The sequence below is a fragment of the Lycium barbarum genome, chromosome 3 (assembly GCF_019175385.1).
Source record: "Lycium barbarum isolate Lr01 chromosome 3, ASM1917538v2, whole genome shotgun sequence".
NCBI lineage: Eukaryota > Viridiplantae > Streptophyta > Magnoliopsida > Solanales > Solanaceae > Lycium > Lycium barbarum.
The window spans coordinates 36,856,995-36,881,648 of record NC_083339.1 but is presented as its reverse complement, the minus strand read 5'-3'; the positions used below and the strand labels follow the sequence as shown (position 1 = coordinate 36,881,648).

Below are 24,654 nucleotides of genomic sequence, written 5' to 3'. Positions count from 1 at the left end.
AAATGGTGATATAATTTAAACTTCCAAGAAATCTTTGGAGTTGAGTTTTATCAGTAATAATATCAGGAAATTTAGAAGTGAATTCAATTCTTCTATTAATAGGAATAATTTTTCCCTTTTCAATATTATGACCTAAAAATCTGACCTTTGTTTGGAAAATAGACATTTTTGGTTTAGATATAACCAAACCATTTTGAATAATAATTTTCTTGAATATATCAAGATGTTGCATATCAAAAGTATTTGAAAATACTAAAATATCATCGATATAAACAATGATGAAATTACTATAATCTATAAAAATATCATTCATAATTTTTTGAAATTCTGAAGGGGCATTCTTCAGCCCAAAGGGCATAACATTCCATTCAAATTGTCCAATTGGAACATTAAAAGCAGTTTTATATTTATCTGCTTCAGCAATTTGGATTTGCCAATAACCAGATTTTAAATCAAATTTAGAAAATATAATCGCATTATGAAGACGATCTAATAAATCCTTTTTATTAATTTAAAACCTAATTAAGGGGTTTATAATTTATTACTAATCTTGGAACTCCTCGTTCCTGCTCAGCATGTTTATTAACATAAAAGGCTATGCATGACCAAGGAGATTTCGAAGATCTTATAAGACCTTTCTGTAAAAGAGAAGAAAACTCATTTTTGCATAATTCCAAATATTCGGAATTCATTTGACATGGTCATGCTTTGGTAGGAATATTATTTTCAGAAAAAGATTCCTCATATGGAAGAGTGACAATATGTCTTTTCCTGTCCCAAAAAGCATTAGGATAGTCACTACAAATTTGTAGAGAAAATTGATTTTTTATGAACTCAATTGTTTCCCGTAATTTAGGATTTTGTAAAATATCCTCAATTTTAAGAGTATAAATTTTCTGTTTGAGAAGATTGATTTGTTGATGCTTATTCATCAACCTATCTTTTATTTCATTTAAAATTCTTGAAAAAGATTCAGTTATAAACTGGAATTTAATTGGTTTTTCTCCATAGGTTCCCATAAAACCTTTATCATCCATCCATTGAATAGGAAATAATTTATGGATGAATGGAGTTCCTAAAATAACTTGATTTGAAATATTTTTTTATCAGTACAAAGTTTTCAGGAATACAAACTTTATCTTGTCAAATATAGGCTTTGGGTAATTTATAAGTAATACCCATTTTTTGGCCACTAGCAGACCGTAAACTATGAGTAGTTTCTTGAAAATATTTTGAAGGAATTAATCCTTCTTGAATACAACTTAAATCAGCTCCGCTATCAACTAGAGCAGTAAATTCCTTTTTAAAATTATAATCAATTAGAAGAGTAATTTTTATAAACAATTTGAAAGAAGTAATAATATCCAATTTTGTCAAAAAACTGGAACTGGTACTACCACTACTTCCTTCTCCTCCTCCCTCTGTAGTAATAGTTTCTACGGTGTTATTAACTGGTAGGTCTTCTACAGTATAAACTGGTGTTTCTATAACTTGTTTTCCTTTTTCCTCGAGTTGAGAGACCCTTTGATCTAGAGTAGTTTGGTGTCTCCGAACGGTGGAAATTTCTTGTTTGAGGTTATGAACCTCTCTTTCTAAATCTTGGGTGGTTGCTGGTGTACTTATGATATTCCGACGTTCTTGGAGGAGTTGTTTGACTCCAAACATAGTATAAGGTCCTGTAGGTTCTAATTTCTACAGCAGTTGGTTCTTCTTTGGGCTGCTGTTTTGAACCTATTTGGTCTATGATTTGGGACCTAAGATTGGGATCCTTAATATGTTTAAGGAGGTCAACGAGGTTATTACCATCTAAAACATGTATACTTGTTTCACTAAACTGGGATATGAGTTTGTAAATCTCATCATCTTCCTTGGACTTAACACAAGGTTGCCCTATCTAGTATGTTTGACATTCACCATCTGAACTGGTTGAGATATAACTCTCTTCGTCTAACACGCTAATATCTTCATTTGAAGAGGGGTTGGAAGAACTATCACTATCCTTGCCAGAATCATCCTCTGATTCTGGGTCTGAGTCTGAATTTAACAAAATCTTATATAAAGATTCTCTAAGGTCATCGTCTATGTTAAGGGCTTTAATATTTTCCTTAACCTTACAATTCTTATGAAAATGACTTACTCTGCCACACTTATAACAGGCTTTTGGGTTTTTGGATTTAATAAAATCCCTTCTTTCTTTGAAGGTCTTTTTGCGCTTTGCTTTTTTTTCTGTAAGCGCTTCTCCTTCCATTGTTGGAAGTCTTTATGCTTTTTCTTATGCCTACGAGGCTTCTTAGAAGATTGTGGAATATCCATACCAAACTGTCCACAAAATTCTCCTAATTGTTATCTTTCATTAAGACCATGGCGCTTGATTTGCTGACTTAGCCTATTTCATTACATAAGGCTAATCCTTCCTGCATACAAGTACCAATTAGTTTACCATAAGTATAAGAATTATAATCAATACTTCTTTCCCCTTTCCTAAGAGTTTTTCTAACTCTTTCTACAAAAAGAGGAGGGAATCCATCTATAAATTTGGACTTCCAGTGAGAGTCATTACTCTCTGGTAACTCCATGACCCTGCAAAGAAAATCATCTTTATACCATCTAAATGAGGTTAGGGTCTTACATCTAAGATTTTGAAGCATTGTACGAATAGATTCACTATTATCCGTCCATCTTCCTGAAAAATGTTCAACAATATTAATAACTAGTGTATAAACTATATTAGCAACAGGTGCCTGATTATTCCCTTCTTGCTTAACAGCGGTTAAAATAGAATTACGCTGTGTTGGGGTCAAATAATTATCCCACCAACTTTTTAATTGGCCATTGAAACCAGCTATAATCATATCTGCAATAACGCTTTCATCATTTTTATGAATTTTGCAGATAGTGCTGTACATCAACATCCTATGAATAGTACAATAAATCTAACGTTCACTATAACCGTCAATATTCCATTCATATATTTCCCTACCATTATAACTGTTGGAAATAACATGTTCATGTTCCTCTAATAAAACATCTTGAGGAGTTGGGCGAGGGTAATAATACATCCTCTGAGTAGGCTTAACAGCATAATATTCATCAATTTTATTAATATCTGATGCTATGCGAGCCTTATAATTAATATCAGATAAATATCCATCATCCTCTGCTATTAAAGGACTGATTTTTAAACCTTTAAACTTTTCATCTAAAAGTTTTTCTAAATCTGATAAAGGTTTTAATTTAAAATCATGAATCTCAGGAGAAGGCTGTATACTTGGAGTAGCAACAACTTCCTTTTGTTTCTCCTTATCAGAAGTAGATGTCTTATTAAGACAAGCTAAAATCTTATCAACTTTTTCATGAAGTGAAGATATTTGTTCACCCAAAATATTCATATAAATATTAGAATAATTTTGCTGCCTTACCATATTATTAATATATTTAGTTATGACAGGCAAACTATCGCTTTCAATCAATTTTGAAAAAGCTGCAAAGTGCAAAGTTTTATCATCTTTATAATAATAATAATAATAATAATAATAATAATAATAATAATAATAATAACAATAATAATAATAGAAATAATAATAATAATAATAATAATAACAACAATAATAATAATAACGACAATAATAACAACAATAACAATAATAACAACAATAACAATAACAACAACAACAACAACAATAAGAACAAGTAAGAATACCAATAATAATAATGATGATGATGATGATGATGATGATGATAATAATAATAATAATAATATTAATAATAATAATAATAATAATAATAATAATAACAACAACAACAATAACAATAACAATAACAACAATAACAATAACAACAACAACAATAACAATAATAATAATAATAACAATAACAATAATAATAACAACAATAACAAGAATACTAACAATAATAATAACAATAACAATAATAATAATAATAATAATAATAATAATAATAATAATAATAATAATAATAATAATAATAATAATAATAAGTACGCCGAAACATCATAAGTACACCGGCAACCACCCAAGATTTAGAAAGAGAGGTTCATAACCTTAAGCAAGAAATTTTCACCCTTCGGAGACACCAGACCACTCTAGATCATAGGGTCTCGCAACTGGAGGGAAAAGGAAAACAAGTTATAGAAACACCTGTTTATAATACGGTGGAGGACCTACCAATTGATAACACCGTAGAAACTGTTGCTACGGAGAAAGGAGAAAGTAGTAGAAATCCCAGTTCCAGTTTTTTGACAAAATTGGATATTATTACTTCTTTTAAATTTTTTATAAAAATTACTCTTTTAATTGATTACAATTTCAAAAAGGAGTTTAATGCTCTAGTTGATAGTGGAGCTGATTTAAGTTGTATTCAAGAAGGATTAATTCCTTCAAAATATTTTCAAAAAACTACTCATAGTTTACGGTCTGCTAGTGGCCAAAAAATGGGTATTACTTATAAATTACCCAAAGTTTATATTTGTCAAGACAAAGTTTGTATTCCTGAAAGCTTTGTATTGGTAAAGAATATTTCAAATCAAGTCTTTTTTACTCCAGCCATAGTATAAGGTCCTGTAGGTTCTCTAATTTCTACAGCAGTTGGTTCTTGTTGAGGCTGCTGTTTTGAACCTATTTGGTCTATAATTTGGGACTTAAGATTTGGATCCTTAATATGTTTAAGAAGGTCAAAGTGGTTATTACCATCTAAAAAATGAAGATTGTTTTCGCTAAATTGGGAAACAAGTTTATAAAACTTATCGTCTTCCTTGGGTTTAACACAAGGTTGCCCTAATTGGCATGGTTGACACTCATCATCCGAGCTAGTCGAGATATAACTCTCTTCATCTAATAACCTAATATCTTCATCTGAAGAAGGGTTGGATGAACTATCACTTTCCTTACCAAAATCATCATCTGGTTCTGGGTCTGAGTTCAACAAAATCTTATATAAATATTCTCTAAGGTCATCATCTATGTTAAGGGCTTTAATATTTTCCTTAACCATACAATTCTTATAAAAATGACCTACTCTGCCACACTTATAACAGGCTTTTGGATTTTTAGATTTAATAAAATCCTTCCTTTCCTTGAACGTCTTTTTGCGCTTAGCTTTTTTGTGCGAGCGCTTTTCCTTCCATTATTGGAAGTCTCTATACTTTTTCTTATGCCTATGAGGTTTTTTAGAATATTGTGGAACGTCCAATCCAAACTGTCCAAGAAATTCTCCTAATTATTGTCTTTCATTAAGACCATGGCGCTTGATTTGCTGATTGAGCAAATCTAATTTATTAAATCTTGTCCTGGGATGGTTCCATCTTTTGATTTTTGAATCAATTCTTTCCAGAATTTTGTATAAAAAATATGTTTAAGCAAGGCATATTTTGCGGGGTATAACCCACCAACTGACCATTTCATGATCCATGGAATAGAGAATTCAATGAACAAATACATATTAGAAATTTCTTCAGAGAAAGTAATATTATTTTCCAAATCTATTATTTTTGGAGAAACATCAACCCATTCAGTATATAAACTCTTGAAGGGTTCCGGTAAAGTTTTCACAGTTGGACCATAATGGATCCACCATTGATAAAACCAATTTGGAATGCTCTATTTATAAACATTGACACATATTTTTATAAACCATGAGTGTTTCTATTGTGGTTCTCATATAAAAAATCTTTATTAAAGCTTTCAACATAATCCCAATAATTAAATTTAACTGGGACTTTCTGCTCTGGGTGGATATAATCCCCGTCCTTTAACGGACTTATTCCCCATTCATTTGGAGAAGAGATCCTTTTTATAATGATTTTTGAAAATTTATAAACTTTTTTGGTATTATCCGGATATAAATGTTGGAATTCAGCTGATCCTGTATATGAAAGGATCATTTCATAATTCATCCGATATTTATAATTCGGAGTAGCGTATGACGCTGTATCAAATTACCTTTGCATTATTTGCGAAGGTTCATCCTTCCATTGGAGATCATTATTCTCAAGGAGAATTATTAACTCTCGGTGAGCATTTTTTCATACGAATCAGTGTCCCCTTTATCATCAATTACGAGAGCACAGGAATATGATGGAGGCATATTATCCCCTTTTTTCTGTGCTTCTATGAAAGCAAGATACTCAGCATATGTGATTTGTTTATGGGTATTACCAGAAGTTTCTGCAATATTATCAGCTATTAGCCTTTTGTTACCCATTTGGCCAAGAACAGTGCCTCTGCCCGTTCCTTTTTGTCCTCTTCCCCTTCCTCTATTAGAGGGAGGTGTCAATGTGGGCCTCATCCTTCAGATGAGAAAATGACAGTTATGAACTTAAATATTCTCTAGTGAGAAAATCAGGGAGACTATTATCCGATCCCTTTTTATAATAAATTTCAAAATCAAATGGTGCTAAAAGGGCTTGCTGTCACGACCCAATTCGCGAGTCGTGGTGGCACCTACACTATCCCTCAGAGTAGGCGAACCACATTACTAATAACAAGTTAAATAAGCAGAAAAATTAAATAAGAATAAGTTATCAAGTCTTAAATGCTTATCATAATTAGAAATGTCACGACAACCCCAAAATCTGGTCAAAGGGTACAAGAGCGCTAACATAGTACGGAATAGAAGTCTGAAAATACCCGAAGGCTACATTTTGTCTGTAGAATACAAGAACCGAAATAAATAGAGGAGGTCCTTCAGGGGCCACGAATGACCAAGTAGCTCACCCTGAATGACTGAAGATGTCACCCTCGCGTATCAGCCACGGGGTGTAGAACTGGAACCTGGATCGTACTCTGCACTCAATAAAAGTGCAGCAAGAGTAGTATCAGTACAACACTTGTACCGGGAAGTATCATAGGCCGACAATGATTAGATAACGCATGAAGAAGTTGAAACCAACAAGTAGCATATAGAGCAAACAGGTATGGTCACGTATCATATACAAATAAAGTATAAAGGAATCATGAAATCAACAAAGACAGATATAATTCACCAAATGATCAGTCAAATATATGAGTGGATGAATGCAATGCAATGCAATACAATAATCACCTCTCTCACTCCACTCTCGTACACACATGCTAAGGGCAGTGCCTCAAAGCCATGACCCATGGGGGACCCGCGAAGTCCATGTACCACTCGTGCTCTCCGGCAGAAACCTCGGAGGCTTTTAATCACTCTCAATCTCCGGCAAAGACCTCGGAGTCTCTCAATCAGTCACCTCACCAATCATCACAACAATAATATGGAAAGCATGCCATGCAATATATCAGTCTCAACAATATCACCAATATAAATCAACAAGTACAAGTCATATTACTGTCCACTGTTCAATTATCAATATTACCATTCTTTTTCATGCGATGAGTGAACTAGTATGTGACGGAGATACAAACAAGTGATTATCACAGAAATAACACATTTGGCGACAAGCACACATAACAGCTGACAAACCAACCTAATTAGAATTCACCTCCACTTCATGCCCGAAGGCCTATCATGCTATCCCCGTCACTTTCTACAACTACATGCGATTCTCTAATCAGAGTCTAACTAAAGTAGACCGTAACCTACCTCAATGCCGAACGAGTGCCACGAACAATCAAACTAATGCCTTCCCTTTGCGTAGAGCCTCTGAACGATTAAAATCTATAAGATATGCGATCTACGTTAGAATACGAATCTACGAGCACCCATATTGCTATATTTATATTCGAAACCCAGAAACGCACCCCAAAAGTGGCATTGGGCCCACAAGGGCAAGATTGTAATTTTATTGAAAACTGGCATACAATAGCCCAAACTTATGATTCTCAACAATCATCGAAATCCGATCACGAATCGACGTTCAATTCCACATTTTACTTGAAAACTCGTTTCCATGGAAAACCCACCAATTTCTATATACCATTATTTTATTGAATTTTTTTGAAATATCAAGAATATGAAATATAATGGACAATAATAAATAAAATAAAAAATCTGATCCAAACACACAATATAGATGAAAGCATTCACAGATTAAGAGAAAAACATAATTTAATATATTTGAACAAGGGCTTCCATTATGTACATAGTACCAAAACTTTTGCATACTTAATGAAGAAAAAGATTGTTAAATAGACCTCAAGCAATTGCCAAAAACATCTTCGTCAACTGAGGAAAAGCTCAACAAGCAGTAGCTCAACATTATAAAGTCATTAAAATCGTCCAGTCATTAAAATAGTGACTCTAGACCATGATGCATTCATGAGACAGATCAAAGGAAACATGCACAAAAAAAAAAAGAATTCTAACGTACATATATAACATCCAAGAAATCCAACATCAATACTTAGTTATATTTCACATGATATTAAACAATTAAATATATAGTATGAACTAAACTCAAGTAAAAGAAATGGATCCATAATCATTACTAATACCATCTCTGACATGAACACTATAATCTTAATCACTAAACACATAGAGGATTAATTATATTACACCAAGAATCAATAATTGGAAGAAATCCTTACTTGCACAGTTGAGTTCCTAGAATTCTTTTTGGAATGTTTTTGCTCTTCCTCTTGATATTTCTGGTGTTGGTCAAGTTAAAGTAATTTGTGTCCACTTCCAATAATGAATCGAATGGAGCAAGATCCGTAATAAGATATTGGACATGGGTGGTGTCTTGATAATTTAGAAAAGAAGAAGAATTGGTGTTTGTTGGCAGATAAATGAGCTGGTGGTTATCATTATCATTGACTTGTTGAAAAGGAAACATTGAGTGGAAATTATCCCTCCGTACTTCCACTAATTAATATGTTTTCAACTTAATAATAAGTACATGCACTAACTAACTGTGACTTTCCTTTATCTTCATCATTAATACCTACCTACCTAACAAATTTATTACTCCCTCCGTAAGTTCAAATAGTAGATTGGCCCACTTCTTTTACCTTTTATTTAATAACCAACCAATGCATTTTAGTCCACCAATCCATTAGCATATTAGCCAAATAAAATAAATACTCTCTCCTCATGCCTTATATATATATGTGTAAATAATATTTCCCTTAATTTCTACAATTTACTTATCCACTTAACCACCTGTAGAAATATAGTCCTTCCGCCAAATATGTTAATTTCCAACTTAGATCTTATATGTGTGAAACTCATATTCCTATAAATAAACTATACACACATATTAAATAAAAAGATATTTAAAAAAATATCCGCCAATTAAATCACCATGCCACCAAATTCCTGCAAATTAAGAATACCCTTTAAACTACGAAAAGGGTATTTTAGCGAAAACTAGTTCACAGGTTCTAAACGACCAAACGGGTCGTTACATCAGATACCAATCAAACAATCGCTCGTCCTCGAGCGACAAGGGTAAAGGGAGAGAAAAGGAGGTACCTGAACTGTCAAACAACTGAGGATATCTACTCTGCATATCAGCCTCGGTCTCCCAAGTAGATTCCTCAACCGGACGGTGCTTCCACTGCACCTTGACTGAAGCAATATCTTTGGACCTTAACCTTCTCACTTGTCTATCTTGGATTTCTACCGACTCTTCCTCAAAGGATAGATTCTGATCTAGTAGTACCGAATCCCATTGAATGATATAAGACTCGTCTGAATGGTACTTCTTCAACATAGAAACATGGAATACCGGATGAACACCTGCCAAACCTGGTGGCAACGCCAACTCATAAGCCGCCTCGCCAACACGACGAAGAATCTCAAAAGGGCCAATAAACCTCGGGCTCAACTTGTCTTTCTTCCCAAATCGCATCACACCCTTCATGGGTGAAACCTTCAATAGGACCTGCTCACCAACCATGAACTCCATATCACGAACCTTCCGGTCAGCATACTCCTTCTGCCTACTCTGAGCTGCCAGAAGCTTTTCCTGAATAAGCTTCACCTTATCCAAAGACTCCCTCAGCAAATCTGTACCCCAAGGTCGAACCACAAAAGCATCAAACCACCCAATAGGAGAACGACACCTCCTACCATATAAAGCCTCGAATGGCGCCATATCAATACTGGAATAGTAGCTATTATTGTATGCGAACTCTGCCAAGGGTAAGAATTTGTCCCAATGACCACCAAAATCAATAACACACGGCCTCAACATATCCTCAAGCACCTGAATAGTCCTCTCGGACTGACCATTTTTCTGCGGGTGGAACGCGGTGCTAAGATCTAACTGAGTTCCCAATTCTTTTTGCAAAGTCCTCCAGAAATGGGAAGTAAACTGAGTGCCTCTGTCAGAAATGATGGAAATAGGAACCCCGTGCAATCGCACTATCTCCCGAATGTAGATCCTGGCCAACTTCTCCGCGTTATAAGAAGTCTGAACCGGAATGAAGTGCGTGGACTTAGTCAACCTATCCACGATAACCCAAATCGAATCAAACTTACCCAGAGTCTTCGGAAGACCAACCACGAAATCCATGGCGATCCTTTCCCATTTCCATTCGGGAATGGGCATTCTCTGAAGCACACCACCTGGTCTCTGGTGCTCATACTTAACTTGCTGGCAATTCGAACACTGTGCAACAAACTCCACAATGTCTCTCTTCATTCTACCCTACCAATAGTGTTGCCTCAAGTCACGATACATCTTTGTTGCTCCTGGATGAATGGAGTATCTGGAACTATGAGCCTCCTTCAAGATTAAGGGAATCAACTCACCAACTCTAGGAACGCAAATACGCCCCTTAATTTTCAAAATACCCTCATCATCAAGAATAGCTTCTTTGGCTTCTCCACCTAGCACTTTATCCCGAATTTTGCACAATTTCATATCCTCAAACTGCTGGGCCCTAACCTGTTCTAAAAGAGACGACCTCGCCTCCACACAAGCTAAAACCTTACCAGGTTCTGAAATATCGAGCCTCACCATACTATTAGCCAAACTCTGCACCTCCATGGCTATAGGACGCTCTTCTACAAGCAAACGCGCCAAGCTACCCATACTCACTGCCTTTCGGCTCAACGCATCAGCTACCACATTTGCTTTTCCCGGATGATAAAAAATGGTGATATCATAGTCCTTAAGCAACTCCATCCATCTACGCTGCCTCGAATTTAGGTCCCGCTGATTAAACACATGCTGAAGACTACGGTGATCCGTGAACACCTCACAATGGACGCCATACAAGTAATGTCTCCAAATCTTCAAAGCGAAGACTACTGCAGCCAACTCTAAGTCATAAGTGGGGTAGTTTTTCTCGTGGACCTTCAACTGTCTCGAAGCATATGCGATCACCCTACCCTCTTGCATCAGCACACAACCCAAGCCAATCCGAGAAGCATCACAATAAACAGTAAAGTCCTTTCCCTCCACAGGTAAAGCCAAAATCGGGGCTGAAGTCAATAAAGCCTTGAGCTTTTGAAAGCTCTCTTCACACTCATCGGACCACTGGAAAGGCACATTCTTTTGAGTCAACCTAGTCAAATGGGAAGCAATAGATGAAAACCCCTTCACAAATCGACGATAATAACTCACAAGGCCCACGAAACTCCGAATCTCTGTCACCGAAGTAGGCCTGGCCCAATCTCTAACCGCCTTGATCTTCTTGGGATCAACCATAATCCCGTCCTTGGACACAACATGTCCCAAAAATGCCACGGAACTGAGCCAGAACTCACACTTGGAAAATTTGGCATACAATTTCTTCTCCTTCAATAGGCCAAGCACGATCCTCAGATGCCTCTCATGATCTTTCTTACTCCGAGAGTACACTAAGATGTCATCAATAAACACGATCACGAATGAATATAAGTAAGGCTTGAATATCCCATTCATCAAATCCATGAATGCTGCGGGGGCATTAGTAAGCCCGAAATACATCACCAAGAACTCATAATGACCATATCGGGTCCTAAAAGCAGTCTTCGGAATATCCTCCGCTCGAATCTTCAATTGATGATAGCCTGACCTTAAATCAATCTTAGAAAAGATCGACGCACCCTGAAGCTGGTCAAATAAGTCATCAATGCGGGGTATTGGATACTTATTTCTGATGGTGACTTTGTTTAATTGCCGATAATCGATACACATCCGCATGGTACCATCTTTCTGCTTCACGAACAGAACGGGAGCACCCCAAGGGGAAATATTAGGTCTAATAAATCCTTTGCTCAACAAGTCTTGCAACTGTTCCTTCAACTCTCTCAACTCTGCCGGAACCATCCGATAGGGTGGAATAGAAATAGGTCGAGTGTCTGGCTCCAAGTCAACGCAAAAGTCAATATCTCGATCAGGCGACATACCAGGCAAACCTGTAGGGAAAACCTCTGAGAACTCACGAACAACTGGCACTGACTCTAGGGAAGGAGTATCCACACTAGTATCCCGAATATGAGCCAAATATGCTAAACATCCCTTATCCACTAACTTCTTTGCCCGAAGAAATGATATGATCTTCTTAGGTGCTGGACTAGGAGTACCTTTCCACTCTAACCGCGGAATACCTGGCATGGCCAACGTGACTGTCTTGGCGTGACCGTCTAAAATAGCATGATAGGGAGATAACCAGTCCATGCCCAAAATAATATCAAAGTCCACCATATTCAAAATAACCAAGTCTACCCAAGTATCATACCCTATAAATTTGACCACACAAGACCTATAGACCCGATCTACTATCACAGAATCTCCGACAGGAGTAGAGACGCGAATAGGTACATCAAGCATATCACAAAGCATATCCAGAACCGTAGAGAAATAAGTGGACACATAAGAGAAAGTAGAACCCGAATCAAATAAAACAGAAGCTGGTCGGTGACAAACTGAAATAGTACCTGTGATAACCGCATCAGAGGCCTCGGCCTCTAGTCTACCCGGAAATGCATAGAAATGAGTACGTCCACCCTCGGACTGTGTGCCTCCACGACTACCATGGCCTGCCTGAGATCCTCCTCTTACTGACTGAGTGCTGCCCCTACTCGACTGATGACCACCTCTGCTAGGTTGATGGCCACCCCTGCCAGACTGCGAACCCCCTCTACCAGAATATCCTCCTCCTCTAGCTGGCGGTGCTGGAGGCCTAGATATCTGAACTCTAGAACCTTGCCTGGATCTAGGACTCTCTCTCGCGAAATGCCCTGTCTCACCACACTCAAAACATGCTCCTCTGGCTGTAGGCTGCTGAACTGTCATAGAAGAACCAGAATACCCTCCGCGGTCTGAAGGTCGAGAGTAAGAACCTCGGGAAGTCTGCTCAGAATTATGCCCGCTATAACCTGAAGAACCACCTGCCAAAGCCTGTAGTGATGACTGGATGGGGCGGCTGTAGGGATGATGACAAACCCTGTCAAGGCGTCCCCCACCTCTAATAGGACCTCTGAAACAATCAAATCCACGAGCTTTCTTGTCGCCACCCCCACTATGTGCCCGACCCATCTCTGACTCAACCCTCCTGGCATGCTCTACTACTGACTGAAATGAGGCCCCAGAGGCCTCTAACTGTAAGGTCGCCAGCCGAAGCGGAAGGTCCAAACCCTTCACAAATCTCCTCACTCTCTCAGCCTCTGTGGGAAGTAATGCCGTCGCATAACGGGACAAAGCGAGAAATCTGGTCTCATACTCCGCAACCGACCTACCCCGTTGCTCCAATGTTGAAAACTCATCCTTCCTGTTGTCTCTCAGAGTACGAGGGACATACTTCTCCAGAAACACCTGGTAGAACTGGGTCCAGGTCAAAGGTTGCAAGCCAACTGGTCGACACTCCATGTACGATCTCCACCACTGCTTGGCATCCCCAACTAACTGGAAAGAAACATAATCGACCCCGTGAGACTCCACTAGACCCAACTTATGAAGCATCTCATGGCAGCTAACGATAAACTCATACGCATCCTCCCTGGGAGTGCCATGGAACCAAGGAGGAGACATTTTGGTAAATCCCTCGAAATATTTTCGCTCCTCGCTGGTCAACACTGGCCCATCCATAAGCCTTGGAGCAAAATCAAGCGCTGGAGCGGCATCAATACGGGGAGCCACTGCTGCAGCCGGTAATACCCTCGATGTCCGAAATCCTGGAGCAACCGTAGCATCGGGAGTATGACCTCCCACTTTAGGCTGCGATCCATCTGGAGAAACTGGAATCATGCCCACCTGAGCCAAACTGTCAAAGTACCCCAACACTCGAAGCACAGCCTCCTGAAAATCAGGAGTAGCTGCGACCCCAAGCTGTGCCTCAGCAGCCCTAATCTCCTCTCCCGGAATGTCGTCAAGCTCCCGAGTTAAATCTCTGTCAGGGTCCTGAGCAGATGCTGGTGCTTGGCTCCTATTTGGATTAGCTGCACGGCCTCTGCCCCTGCCTCGTCCTCTACCTCGCCCACGGACAGCTGCTCGGGCAACGGGTATGGATGCAAGTGCGGGTGTAGGTGCAGGTGCAGGTACAGACTCCTGGCCTCCAGTAGCGGTTGATCGCGTCCTCACCATCTGTGAGCGAACATAGAAATGAGGTTAAGATACCAATCTGAACAATCTCACACGAAAAGAATGAACCAGATACCAATCGGATTGAACTAGCACGAAACGAGAAAAAGAAGTGGAGTGTTTCCTAAATGTCCTATAGCCTCTCGAGGATGGGTACGGACGTCTACGTACCAATCTGCAAGACTCTACTAGACATTGCTCTTGTACTTATTAGACCAATTAACCTAGAAGCTCTGATACCAACTTTGTCACGACCCAATTCGCGAGTCGTGGTGGCACCTACACTATCCCTCAGAGTAGGCGAACCACATTACTAATAACAAGTTAAATAAGCAGAAAAATTAAATAAGAATAAGTTATCAAGTCTTAAATGCTTATCATAATTAGAAATGTCACGACAACCCCAAAATCTGGTCAAAGGGTACAAGAGCGCTAACATAGTGCGGAATAGAAGTCTGAAAATACCCGAAAGCTACATATTGTCTGTAGAATACAATAACCGAAATAAATAGAGGAGGTCCTTCAGGGGCCACGAATGACCAAGTAGCTCACCCTGAATGACTGAAGATGTCACCCTCGCGTATCAGCCACGGGGTGTAGAACTGGAACCTGGATCGTACTCTGCACTCAACAAAAGTGCAACAAGAGTAGTATCAGTACAACACTTGTACCGGTAAGCATCATAGGCCGACAATGATTAGATAACACATGAAGAAGTTGAAACCAACAAGTAGCATATAGAGCAAACAGGTATGGTCACGTATCATATACAAATAAAGTATAAAGGAATCATGATATCAACCAAGACAGATATAATTCACTAAATGATCAGTCAAATATATGAGTGGATGAATGCAATGCAATGCAATACAATAATCACCTCTCTCACTCCACTCTCGTACACACATGCTAAGGGCAGTGCCTCAAAGCCATGACCCATGGGGGACCCGCGAAGTCCATGTACCACTCGTGCTCTCCGGCAGAAACCTCGGAGGCTTTTAATCACTCTCAATCTCCGGCAAAGACCTCGGAGTCTCTCAATCAGTCACCTCACCAATCATCACAACAATAATATGGAAAGCATGCCATGCATGATATCAGTCTCAACAATATCACCAATATAAATCAACAAGTACAAGTCATATTACTGTCCACTGTTCAATTATCAATATTACCATTCTTTTTCATGCGATGAGTGAACTAGTATGTGACGGAGATACAAACAAGTGATTATCACAGAAATAACACATTTGGCGACAAGCACACATAACAGCTGACAAACCAACCTAATTAGAATTCACCTCCACTTCATGCCCGAAGGCCTATCATGCTATCCCCGTCACTTTCTACAACTACATGTGATTCTCTAATCAGAGTCTAACTAAAGTAGACCGTAACCTACCTCAATGCCGAACGAGTGCCACAAACAATCAAACTAATGCCTTCCCTTTGCGTAGAGCCTTTGAACGATTAAAATCTATAAGATATGCGATCTACGTTAGAATACGAATCTACGAGCACCCATATTGCTATATTTATATTCGAAACCCAGAAACGCACCCCAAAAGTGGCATTGGGCCCACAAGGGCAAGATTGTAATTTTATTGAAAACTGGCATACAATAGCCCAAACTTATGATTCTCAACAATCATCGAAATCTGATCACGAATCGACGTTCAATTCCACATTTTACTTGAAAACTCGTTTCCATGGAAAACCCACCAATTTCTATATACCATTATTTTATTGAATTTTTTTGAAATATCAAGAATATGAAATATAATGGACAATAATAAATAAAATAAAAAATCTGATCCAAACACACAATATAGATGAAAGCATTCACAGATTAAGAGAAAAACATAATTTAATATATTTGAACAAGGGCTTCCATTATGTACATAGTACCAAAACTTTTGCATACTTAATAAAGAAAAAGATTGTTAAATAGACCTCAAGCAATTGCCAAAAACATCGTCGTCAACTGAGGAAAAGCTCAACAAGCAGTAGCTCAACATCATAAAGTCATTAAAATTGTCCAGTCATTAAAATAGTGACTCTAGACCATGATGCATTCATGAGACATATCAAAGGAAACATGCACAAAAAAACAAAGAATTCTAACGTACATATATAACATCCAAGAAATCCAACATCAATACTTAGTTATATTTCACATGATATTAAACATGTTAAATATATAGTATGAACTAAACTCAAGTAAAAGAAATGGATCCATAATCATTACTAATACCATCTCTGACATGAACACTATAATCTTAATCACTAAACACATAGAGGATTAATTATATTACACCAAGAATCAATAATTGGAAGAAATCCTTACTTGCACAGTTGAGTTCCTAGAATTCTTTTTGGAATGTTTTTGCTCTTCCTCTTGATATTTCTGGTGTTGGTCAAGTTATAGTAATTTGTGTCCACTTCCAATAATGAATCGAATGGAGCAAGATCCGTAATAAGATCTTGGACATGGGTGGTGTCTTGATAATTTAGAAAAGAAGAAGAATTGGTGTTTGTTGGCAGATAAAGGAGCTGGTGGTTATCATTATCATTGACTTGTTGAAAAGGAAACATTGAGTGGAAATTATCCCTCTGTACTTCCACTAATTAATATGTTTTCAACTTAATAATAAGTACATGCACTAACTAACTGTGACTTTCCTTTATCTTCATCATTAATATCTACCTACCTAACAAATTTATTACTCCCTCCGTAAGTCCAAATAGTAGATTGGCCCACTTCTTTTACCTTTTATTTAATAACCAACCAATGCATTTTAGTCCACCAATCCATTAGCATATTAGCCAAATAAAATAAAATAAAATAAATACTCTCTCCTCATGCCTTATATATATGTGTGTAAATAATATTCCCCTTAATTTCTAAAATTTACTTATCCACTTAACCACCTGTAGAAATATAGTCCTTCTGCCAAATATTTTAATTTCCAACTTAGATCTTATATGTGTGAAACTCATATTCCTATAAATAAACTATTCACACATATTAAATAAAAAGATATTTAAAAAAATATCCGCCAATTAAATCACCATGCCACCAAATTCCCGCAAATTAAGAATACCCTTTAAACTACGAAAAGGGTATTTTAGCGAAAACTAGTTCACAGGTTCTAAACGACCAAACGGGTCGTTACACTTGCCATCTGGCAAACATTTGTTTAGAAACATCATGTTTGCAATCTTTATTAAACATAAATTTGGTTGCTTGACAGTCAGTTTTTATTAAAAACTTTTGATTGTATAAATCTCCTTGGAATTTGAGAACACATTTCACTATAGCAAGAATTTCTTTTGCTACAGTAGCATAGTTCTTCTGACTATTATTCCATTTGCCAGAGTAAAATTGGACTAAATATTCTTGTTTATCATTTGGAGAAAGTTGTTTAAGTATTCCTCCATAGCCAATATCAGAGGCATCAGTTTCTATAATTTTTAGCTAGTTAGGATTGGCTAAAGTAAGACAAGGAAGATTATTAACTTTCCCCTTGATTTTTTGAACTGCATGCGTATGAGCATCAGTCCAAGGTTTCGGAATCTTTTTTAATCTATCATATAAAATAGATGTGTCTTGGGCCAAATCTGTATAAAATGGTGAAATATAATTTAAACTTCCAAGAAATCTTTGAAGTTGAGTTTTATCAGTAATAATATCAGGGAATTTAGAAGCAAATTCTATACTTCTATTAATAGGAATAATTTTTCCCTTTTCAATATTATGACCTAAAAATCTGACTTTTGTTTGAAAAAGAGACATTTTTGGTTTAGATATAACCAAACCATTTTGAATAATAATTTTCTTGAATATATCAAGATGTTTGAAATGAATTTCAATAGTATTGGAAAATACTAAAATATCATCGATATAAACAATGATAAAGTTGCTATAAGCCATAAAAATATCATTCATAATTTTTTGAAATTTTGAAGGGGCATTTTTCAGTCCAAAAGGCATAACATTCCATTCAAATTGTCCAATTGGAACATTAAAAGCAGTTTTATATTTATCTGCTTCGGCAATTTGGATTTGCCAATAACCTGATTTTAAATCAAATTTAGAAAATATGATCGCATTATGAAGGCGATCTAATAAATCCTTTTTATTAGGAATTGGATATCGAATCCATTTTAAAACTTTATTAAGAGGTTTATAATTTATGACCAATCTTGGAACTCTTCGTTCCTGTTCAGCATGTTTATTAACATAAATAGCTGTGCATGACCATGGAGATTTCGAAGATCTTATACGACCTTTTTGTAAAAGAGAAGAAATCTCATTTTTACATAATTCCAAATATTCGGAATTCATTTGGCATGGTCTTGCTTTAGTATGAATATTATTTTCAGAAAAAGACTCTTCATATGGAAGAGCGACAATATGTCTTTTCCTGTCCCAAAAAGAATTAAGATGATCACTACAAATCTGTAGAGAAAATTGATTTTTTATAAAGTCAATTTTTTCCTGTAATTTAAGATTTTGTAAAATATCTTCAATTTGAAGGGTATAAATTTCTTGTTTAAGAAAGTTAATTTGTTGATGTTTATTTATCAACCTGTCTATGATTTCATTTAAAATCCTTGAAAAAGGTTCATTTATAAACTGGAACTTAATTGGTTTTTCTTCATAGGTTCCTATAAAACCCTTATCATCCATCCATTGAATAGGAAATAATTTATGAATGAATCGAGTTCCCAAAATAACTTGATTTGAAATGTTCTTTACCAATACAAAGCTTTCAGGAATACAAACTTTGTCTTAACAAATATAAGCTTTGGGTAATTTATAAGTAATACCCATTTTTTGGCCACTAGCAGACCGTAAACTATGAGTAGTTTTTTGAAAATATTTTGAAGGAATTAATCCTTCTTGAATACAACTTAAATCAGCTCCACTATCAACTAGAGCAGTAAACTCTTTTTTGAAATTGTAATCAATTAAAAGAGTATTTTTTATAAAAAATTTAAAAGAAGTAATAATATCCAATTTTGTCAAAAAATTGGAACGGGATTTCCACTACTTTCTCCTTCATTCGTAGCAACAGTTTCTACGGTGTTATCAACTGGTAGGTCCTCCACCGTATTATAAACAGGTGTTTCTATAACTTGTTTTCCTTTTCCCTCTAGTTGCGAGACCCTATGATCTAGAGTGGTCTGGTGTCTCCTAAGGGTGGAAATTTCTTGCTTAAGGTTATGAACCTCTCTTTCTAAATCTTGGGTGGTTGCCGGTGTACTTATGATGTTTCGGCGTTCTTGGATGAGCTTTTTTACTCCAGCCATAGTATAAGGTCCTGTAGGTTCTCTAATTTCTACAGCAGTTGGTTCTTCTTGGGGCAGCTATTTTGAACCTATTTGGTCTATAATTTAGGACCTAAGATTGGGATCCTTAATATGTTTAAGGAGGTCAAAGAGGTTATTACCATCTAAAACATGAAGACTGTTTTCGCTAAATTGGGAAACAAGTTTATAAAACTCATCGTCTTCCTTGGGTTTAACACAAGGTTGCCTTAATTGGCATGGTTGACACTCATCATCCGAGCTAGTCGAGATATAACTCTCTTCATCTAATAACCTAATATCTTCATCTGACGAAGGGTTGGACGAAATATCACTTTCCTTTCCAGAATCATCGTCTGGTTCTAGGTCTGAGTTCAACAAAATCTTATATAAAGATTCTCTAAGGTCATCATCTATGTTAAGGGCTTTAATTTTTTCCTTAACCATACAATTCTTATAAAAATTACTTACTCTGCCACACTTATAACAGGCTTTTGGATTTTTGGACTTAATAAAATCCTTCCTTTTCTTGAACGTCTTTTTGCGCTTAGCTTTTTTGTGCGAGCGCTTTTCCTTCCATTGTTGGAAGTCTCTATACTTTTTCTTATGCCTATGAGGCTTTTTAGAAGATTGTGGAACGTCCAATCCAAACTGTCCACAAAATTTTCCTAATTGTTGTCTTTCATTAAGACCATGGCGCTTGATTTGCTGATTGAGCCTAATTTCATTACATAGGGCTAATCCTTCCTGCATAACAGTGCCAATGAAATTTCCATAAGTATAGGAATCATAATTAATACTTCTATCCCCTTTTCTAAGAGCTTTTTTAACTGTTTCTGCAAAAAGAGGAGGGAGTCCATCTATAAAATTGGACTTCCAGTCAGAGTCATTACTCTCGGGTAATTCCATGACCCTGCAAAGAAAAACATCTTTATACCGCCTAAATGAGGTTAGGGTCTTACATCTAAGGTTTTGAAGCATGGTACGAATAGATTCACTATTATCAGACCATCTTCCTGAAAAATATTCAACGATATTAATAACCAGTGTATAAACTGCATTAGCTACAGGTGCTTCATGGCCAGGTTCCTGTTTAACAGCGGATAAAATTGAATGGCGCTGTGTAGGGGTTAAACAATTATCCCACCAACCTTTTAATTGGCCAGTGAAACCAGCTATAATCATAACTGCAATAACTCTTTCAGTGTTTTTATGAACCTTGCAGATAGTGTTGTACATTAACATTCTATGAATAGTACAATAAATTTGACGTTCAGTATAACCGTCAATATTCCATTCATATATTTCCTTACCACTATAACTGTTGGAAATAACATGTTCATGTTCCTCTAGTAAAACATCTTGAGGAGTTGGACGAGGATAATAGTACATCCTCTAGGCAAGCTTAACAACATAATGTTCATCAATTTTATTAATATCTGATGCTATGCGAGCCTTATAATCAATATCAGATAAATATTCATTATCTTCTGCTATTAAAGGACTGAGCTTTAAATCTTTAAACTTTTCATCTAAAAGTTTTTCTAAATTTGATAAAGGTTTTAATTTAAAATCATGAATCTCAGGAGGAGGCTGTATACTTGGAGTAGCAATAACTTCCTTTTGTTTCTCCTTATCAGAAGTAGATGCCTTATTAAGACAAGCTAAAAGTTTATCAACTTTTCCGTGAAGTGAAAATATTTGTTCACCTAAAATATTCATATAAATATTAGAATAATTTTGCTGCCTTACCATATTATTAATATGTCTGGTTATGACAGGCAAATTATCGCTTTCAATCAATTTTGAAAAAGCTGCAAAATGCAAAGTTGTATCATCTTTCCCTATTTGAAAAGACTGTTGTGGAGGAAATACAGTATGAATGACTTCTCCACTAGATAATTTATCATCTCTTTCAAGAACAGAAATATAATTAGCAAGATATTTTCCCATAAACCAAGGCACAAAAGATATAATCTTATTTGCTTTTGAAAGATCTTTATAAAATTCATTTTGGAAAATCATTGTTTCCTCAGGTTTAAAATTATTAAAGAACCATTGTCTAAATGGTTCCCATCTCGGAGTATAAAACTCTTTACTGATTTGCAATCTTGCGGGTGATCCCCGACTAAAATTAATTTTTTGTACTTGATGCATTAAATACTTGGAAAATCCATGTCTGACGCAGTTAATTCTGGGTCTTGAATACCAGTTACAATATTATCCTGGTCAATTTTTAAATTACTAATTCTATTAGTATTAGTATCTCTGATTTGAGAAGTAGAAGCTCTTGATGGAGACTGTACAATATAATCAACAAGAGATATATAAGATCGACAAGAAGACATAGATCTAGGTATACCAGATCAAACACTATTATGTTCATTATCTTCTAATAAGGATTCCGGTTCATGAAATCTTAATTTAACTGTCCCATCTGGGATTTGTTCAATTTATGATATTTCAGTAAAAACATTTTGAGGAGGTGTTGCTCCCTCAATGACCCACTCTTTAGGGAAATCTATTTCATCTCACTTAATAATTCTTCGAGTCATAATTTTGGATTTACCAAAATTAGTTTCTATTAAAATAGTTTCATTTTTGAAATCCATGATTTTACACATGGGATTCATAGTATATAATGGTTTATTATAGATTCTATAACAGATGCATATTACTTCTGTACCTGGCATATAATCATAACCATGCAATTTGATACTTAATATTAAAGCATCTAAAGAATTGTCGTATTGCAAACATACCTGCAAGTTAGGATAAGCATTAAAATAAACTGGACCATAAGCCAAACTTGTTTGGACTGTCACTATGAGGGATTTTTTCCAGTTTCGGTTTCTTCCATCTCTTAAAGCTGCTATAAAGCTTTCTGGTAAACCTCTTAAGGTTAAAGGTTTGAATGCAACCTGTACTAATCCAATATGCATAAATCTATGGGTTATCCAATAAGGGGTAAGATCACTGTCAAATAATAATCTAAAAGTAGCATGATCATTATCTACAGTTATTATTTCTTCAGTAGTTTTAACTACTTGTTTGAGACCTAATTTCTCAAAAGTACCCATCTGATATATTAATGTGGGTTCTACTTTAGGAATCATCCATTTATTAAGGAGATCTAGTTCTTGAGGAGTATCATATTCCCCTTTCTTACTGTTTTTAACAGTTCTTTCACGGTTTATAAAATTCATGATATGAATCGTGGAATTACATCACCTATTACTACTGGAACACCATGGCTCTGATACCATTTTCAGCAGATCGCGCCGCCGCATGATGTCATCTAGGAAACAAAAGTTTTACTAGGTTACTAACCCTGGCGTTGGGGTTGTTCCTACCAGAACAAGTCCAACAAACGCCCTAAACTCCATCCCTCGGCTAAGCGGGCTAACAACAGGACCACCGCCTGGTTATGAACAGTCCGCCTGGGTCAGTCTCTACCTAACCTTGAACATCATGTTTTGGCTTTGACCATGATGCATTATAGCATTATTACCATGATCTCAGTAGTCTAGCGTGACGTAATTCAACGGAATATTTAGCCTATAAGACTAAACATGAACTGAATTATAAATAAAGAAACTAAATAAAAATTATACCTTGAATATGAAAGGTTGTGCTCAGCAGAGAAGGAATTTATACAAACTTTTATTTATGAAAGAAAGATTTTTACAAAGGAGACAGTATGAGAGAGCTTGTGCTTGGGGAATCCAAGACTTGGCTCTCAGCTGAGAAGAATGATCCTTTTATAACGGATCATGGATACTAAACAACAAAAGTAAATGGCCGACAACATTATGGCCAGATAAAAAGAAAACGAAAAGTAAAAAGCAAAAGTGGCCGAAAGTGACCAAAGTGGAAAACATAATTATTACAATCCTAATAATTAAAGTTGCTTTATTAAAGAAGATTCCTTCTTTATTAAAGTAGCCGCCTAGTGGCGGGTCCCACCAATCACTTCAATAATAATAATAATAATAATAATAATAATAATAATAATAACCACAATAACAACAATAATAATAAAAACTAAAATAATAAAAACAATAATAAAAACAACAACAACAACAACAACAACAACAACAACAACAATAATAATAATAATAATAATAATAATAATAATAATAATAATAATAATAATAATAAGTACTACAAATCCCTAAAACCTGGTGTCACTAGTACAAGACCTGCTAGAATAGAAATACAAGTTTTGGATAACATCCGAATACACCGTTTAGCATAAATAAAGATAGAAGAAGAATTTGATGTCACGAAATAGCCAGTAGCTCACCTCGAATCCTTCAAATGGCCACCTTAACAATCAATGAAGCCTCGAGCCCCATAAGTCCTAGGAATTGAATTTGCACACAAAAAGGGTGCAACAAGTATAGAGTGAGTACGGAATATCAATGTTTACTCAGCAACATCATCGAACCACCCTAAACTAAAGTGGTGACAAGGGTTGGTCTTCTGAATACTTACTTCCACACTTAACCATGATTAGTCCAACATAAAAATTGAAATAAGGTATTTTGACCATTTTACCCCTGCCGGTTCATTTTCGAGTGTAACGACCCGCTAGGTCGTTATGGGGGGGGGGACTTAAGAAAACTAGCCCTCCGTTAGAAATTTTGAGGCCGCGGGTGAGTCTGTAGTGTGATTTTATATGTCTGTACATGTTTTGTTTGTGTCTGCAGGACCTTGAATTGGTGTTGGGATTTTCGGGTGACAACAAGTGCGAAAACCCTAGCTACTGATCAAAATGAACCACTGCAGCTGGTGAGGGATCGCTACAGTGGGTCCGTCATAGCAGGTTGTGGGTCGCCGCCGCTGGGGGCAGGGCTTTAATGAGGTCTGCCATAGCGGGAGTTTCT

At 36.3% G+C, this 24,654-nt stretch overlaps 1 protein-coding gene across 4 annotated transcripts; it reads right to left on the bottom strand.

Moving 5' to 3' along the window:
• Positions 1–6,535: 6,535 nt before the first annotated feature.
• Positions 6,536–17,246, bottom strand: LOC132631008 (uncharacterized). 4 transcript variants are annotated; one of them, XM_060346602.1, is made up of 6 exons: positions 16,800–17,246; positions 15,855–15,929; positions 15,005–15,073; positions 12,811–14,455; positions 7,582–7,656; positions 6,536–6,800 (listed from the first exon to the last, which is right to left on the bottom strand). In XM_060346602.1, the coding sequence occupies exons 4-5, from the start codon at positions 14,453–14,455 to the stop codon at positions 7,610–7,612; spliced, it is 1,692 nt and encodes a 563-aa protein (XP_060202585.1). In that variant the 5' UTR covers positions 15,005–15,073; positions 15,855–15,929; positions 16,800–17,246; the 3' UTR covers positions 6,536–6,800; positions 7,582–7,609. The 4 variants fall into 4 exon arrangements, with proteins under 4 accessions (XP_060202585.1, XP_060202584.1, XP_060202587.1 ...); XM_060346601.1 differs by lacking the exon at positions 15,855–15,929; XM_060346604.1 differs by lacking the exons at positions 15,005–15,073; positions 15,855–15,929.
• Between the last annotated feature and the right edge of the window lie 7,408 nt (positions 17,247–24,654).

What these genes read in the sequence shown, in the direction of transcription:
- LOC132631008 (XM_060346602.1), bottom strand. Translation starts at nt 14,455, where the DNA reads ATGGTGAGGACGCGATCAACCGCTACTGGAGGCCAGGAGTCTGTACCT. An exon ending in CTCTGATGCGGTTATCACAG is followed by an intron (nt 7,657 to 12,810) that starts GTACTATTTCAG and finishes CATATCTTATAG; the next exon opens with ATTTTAATCGTTCAGAGGCT.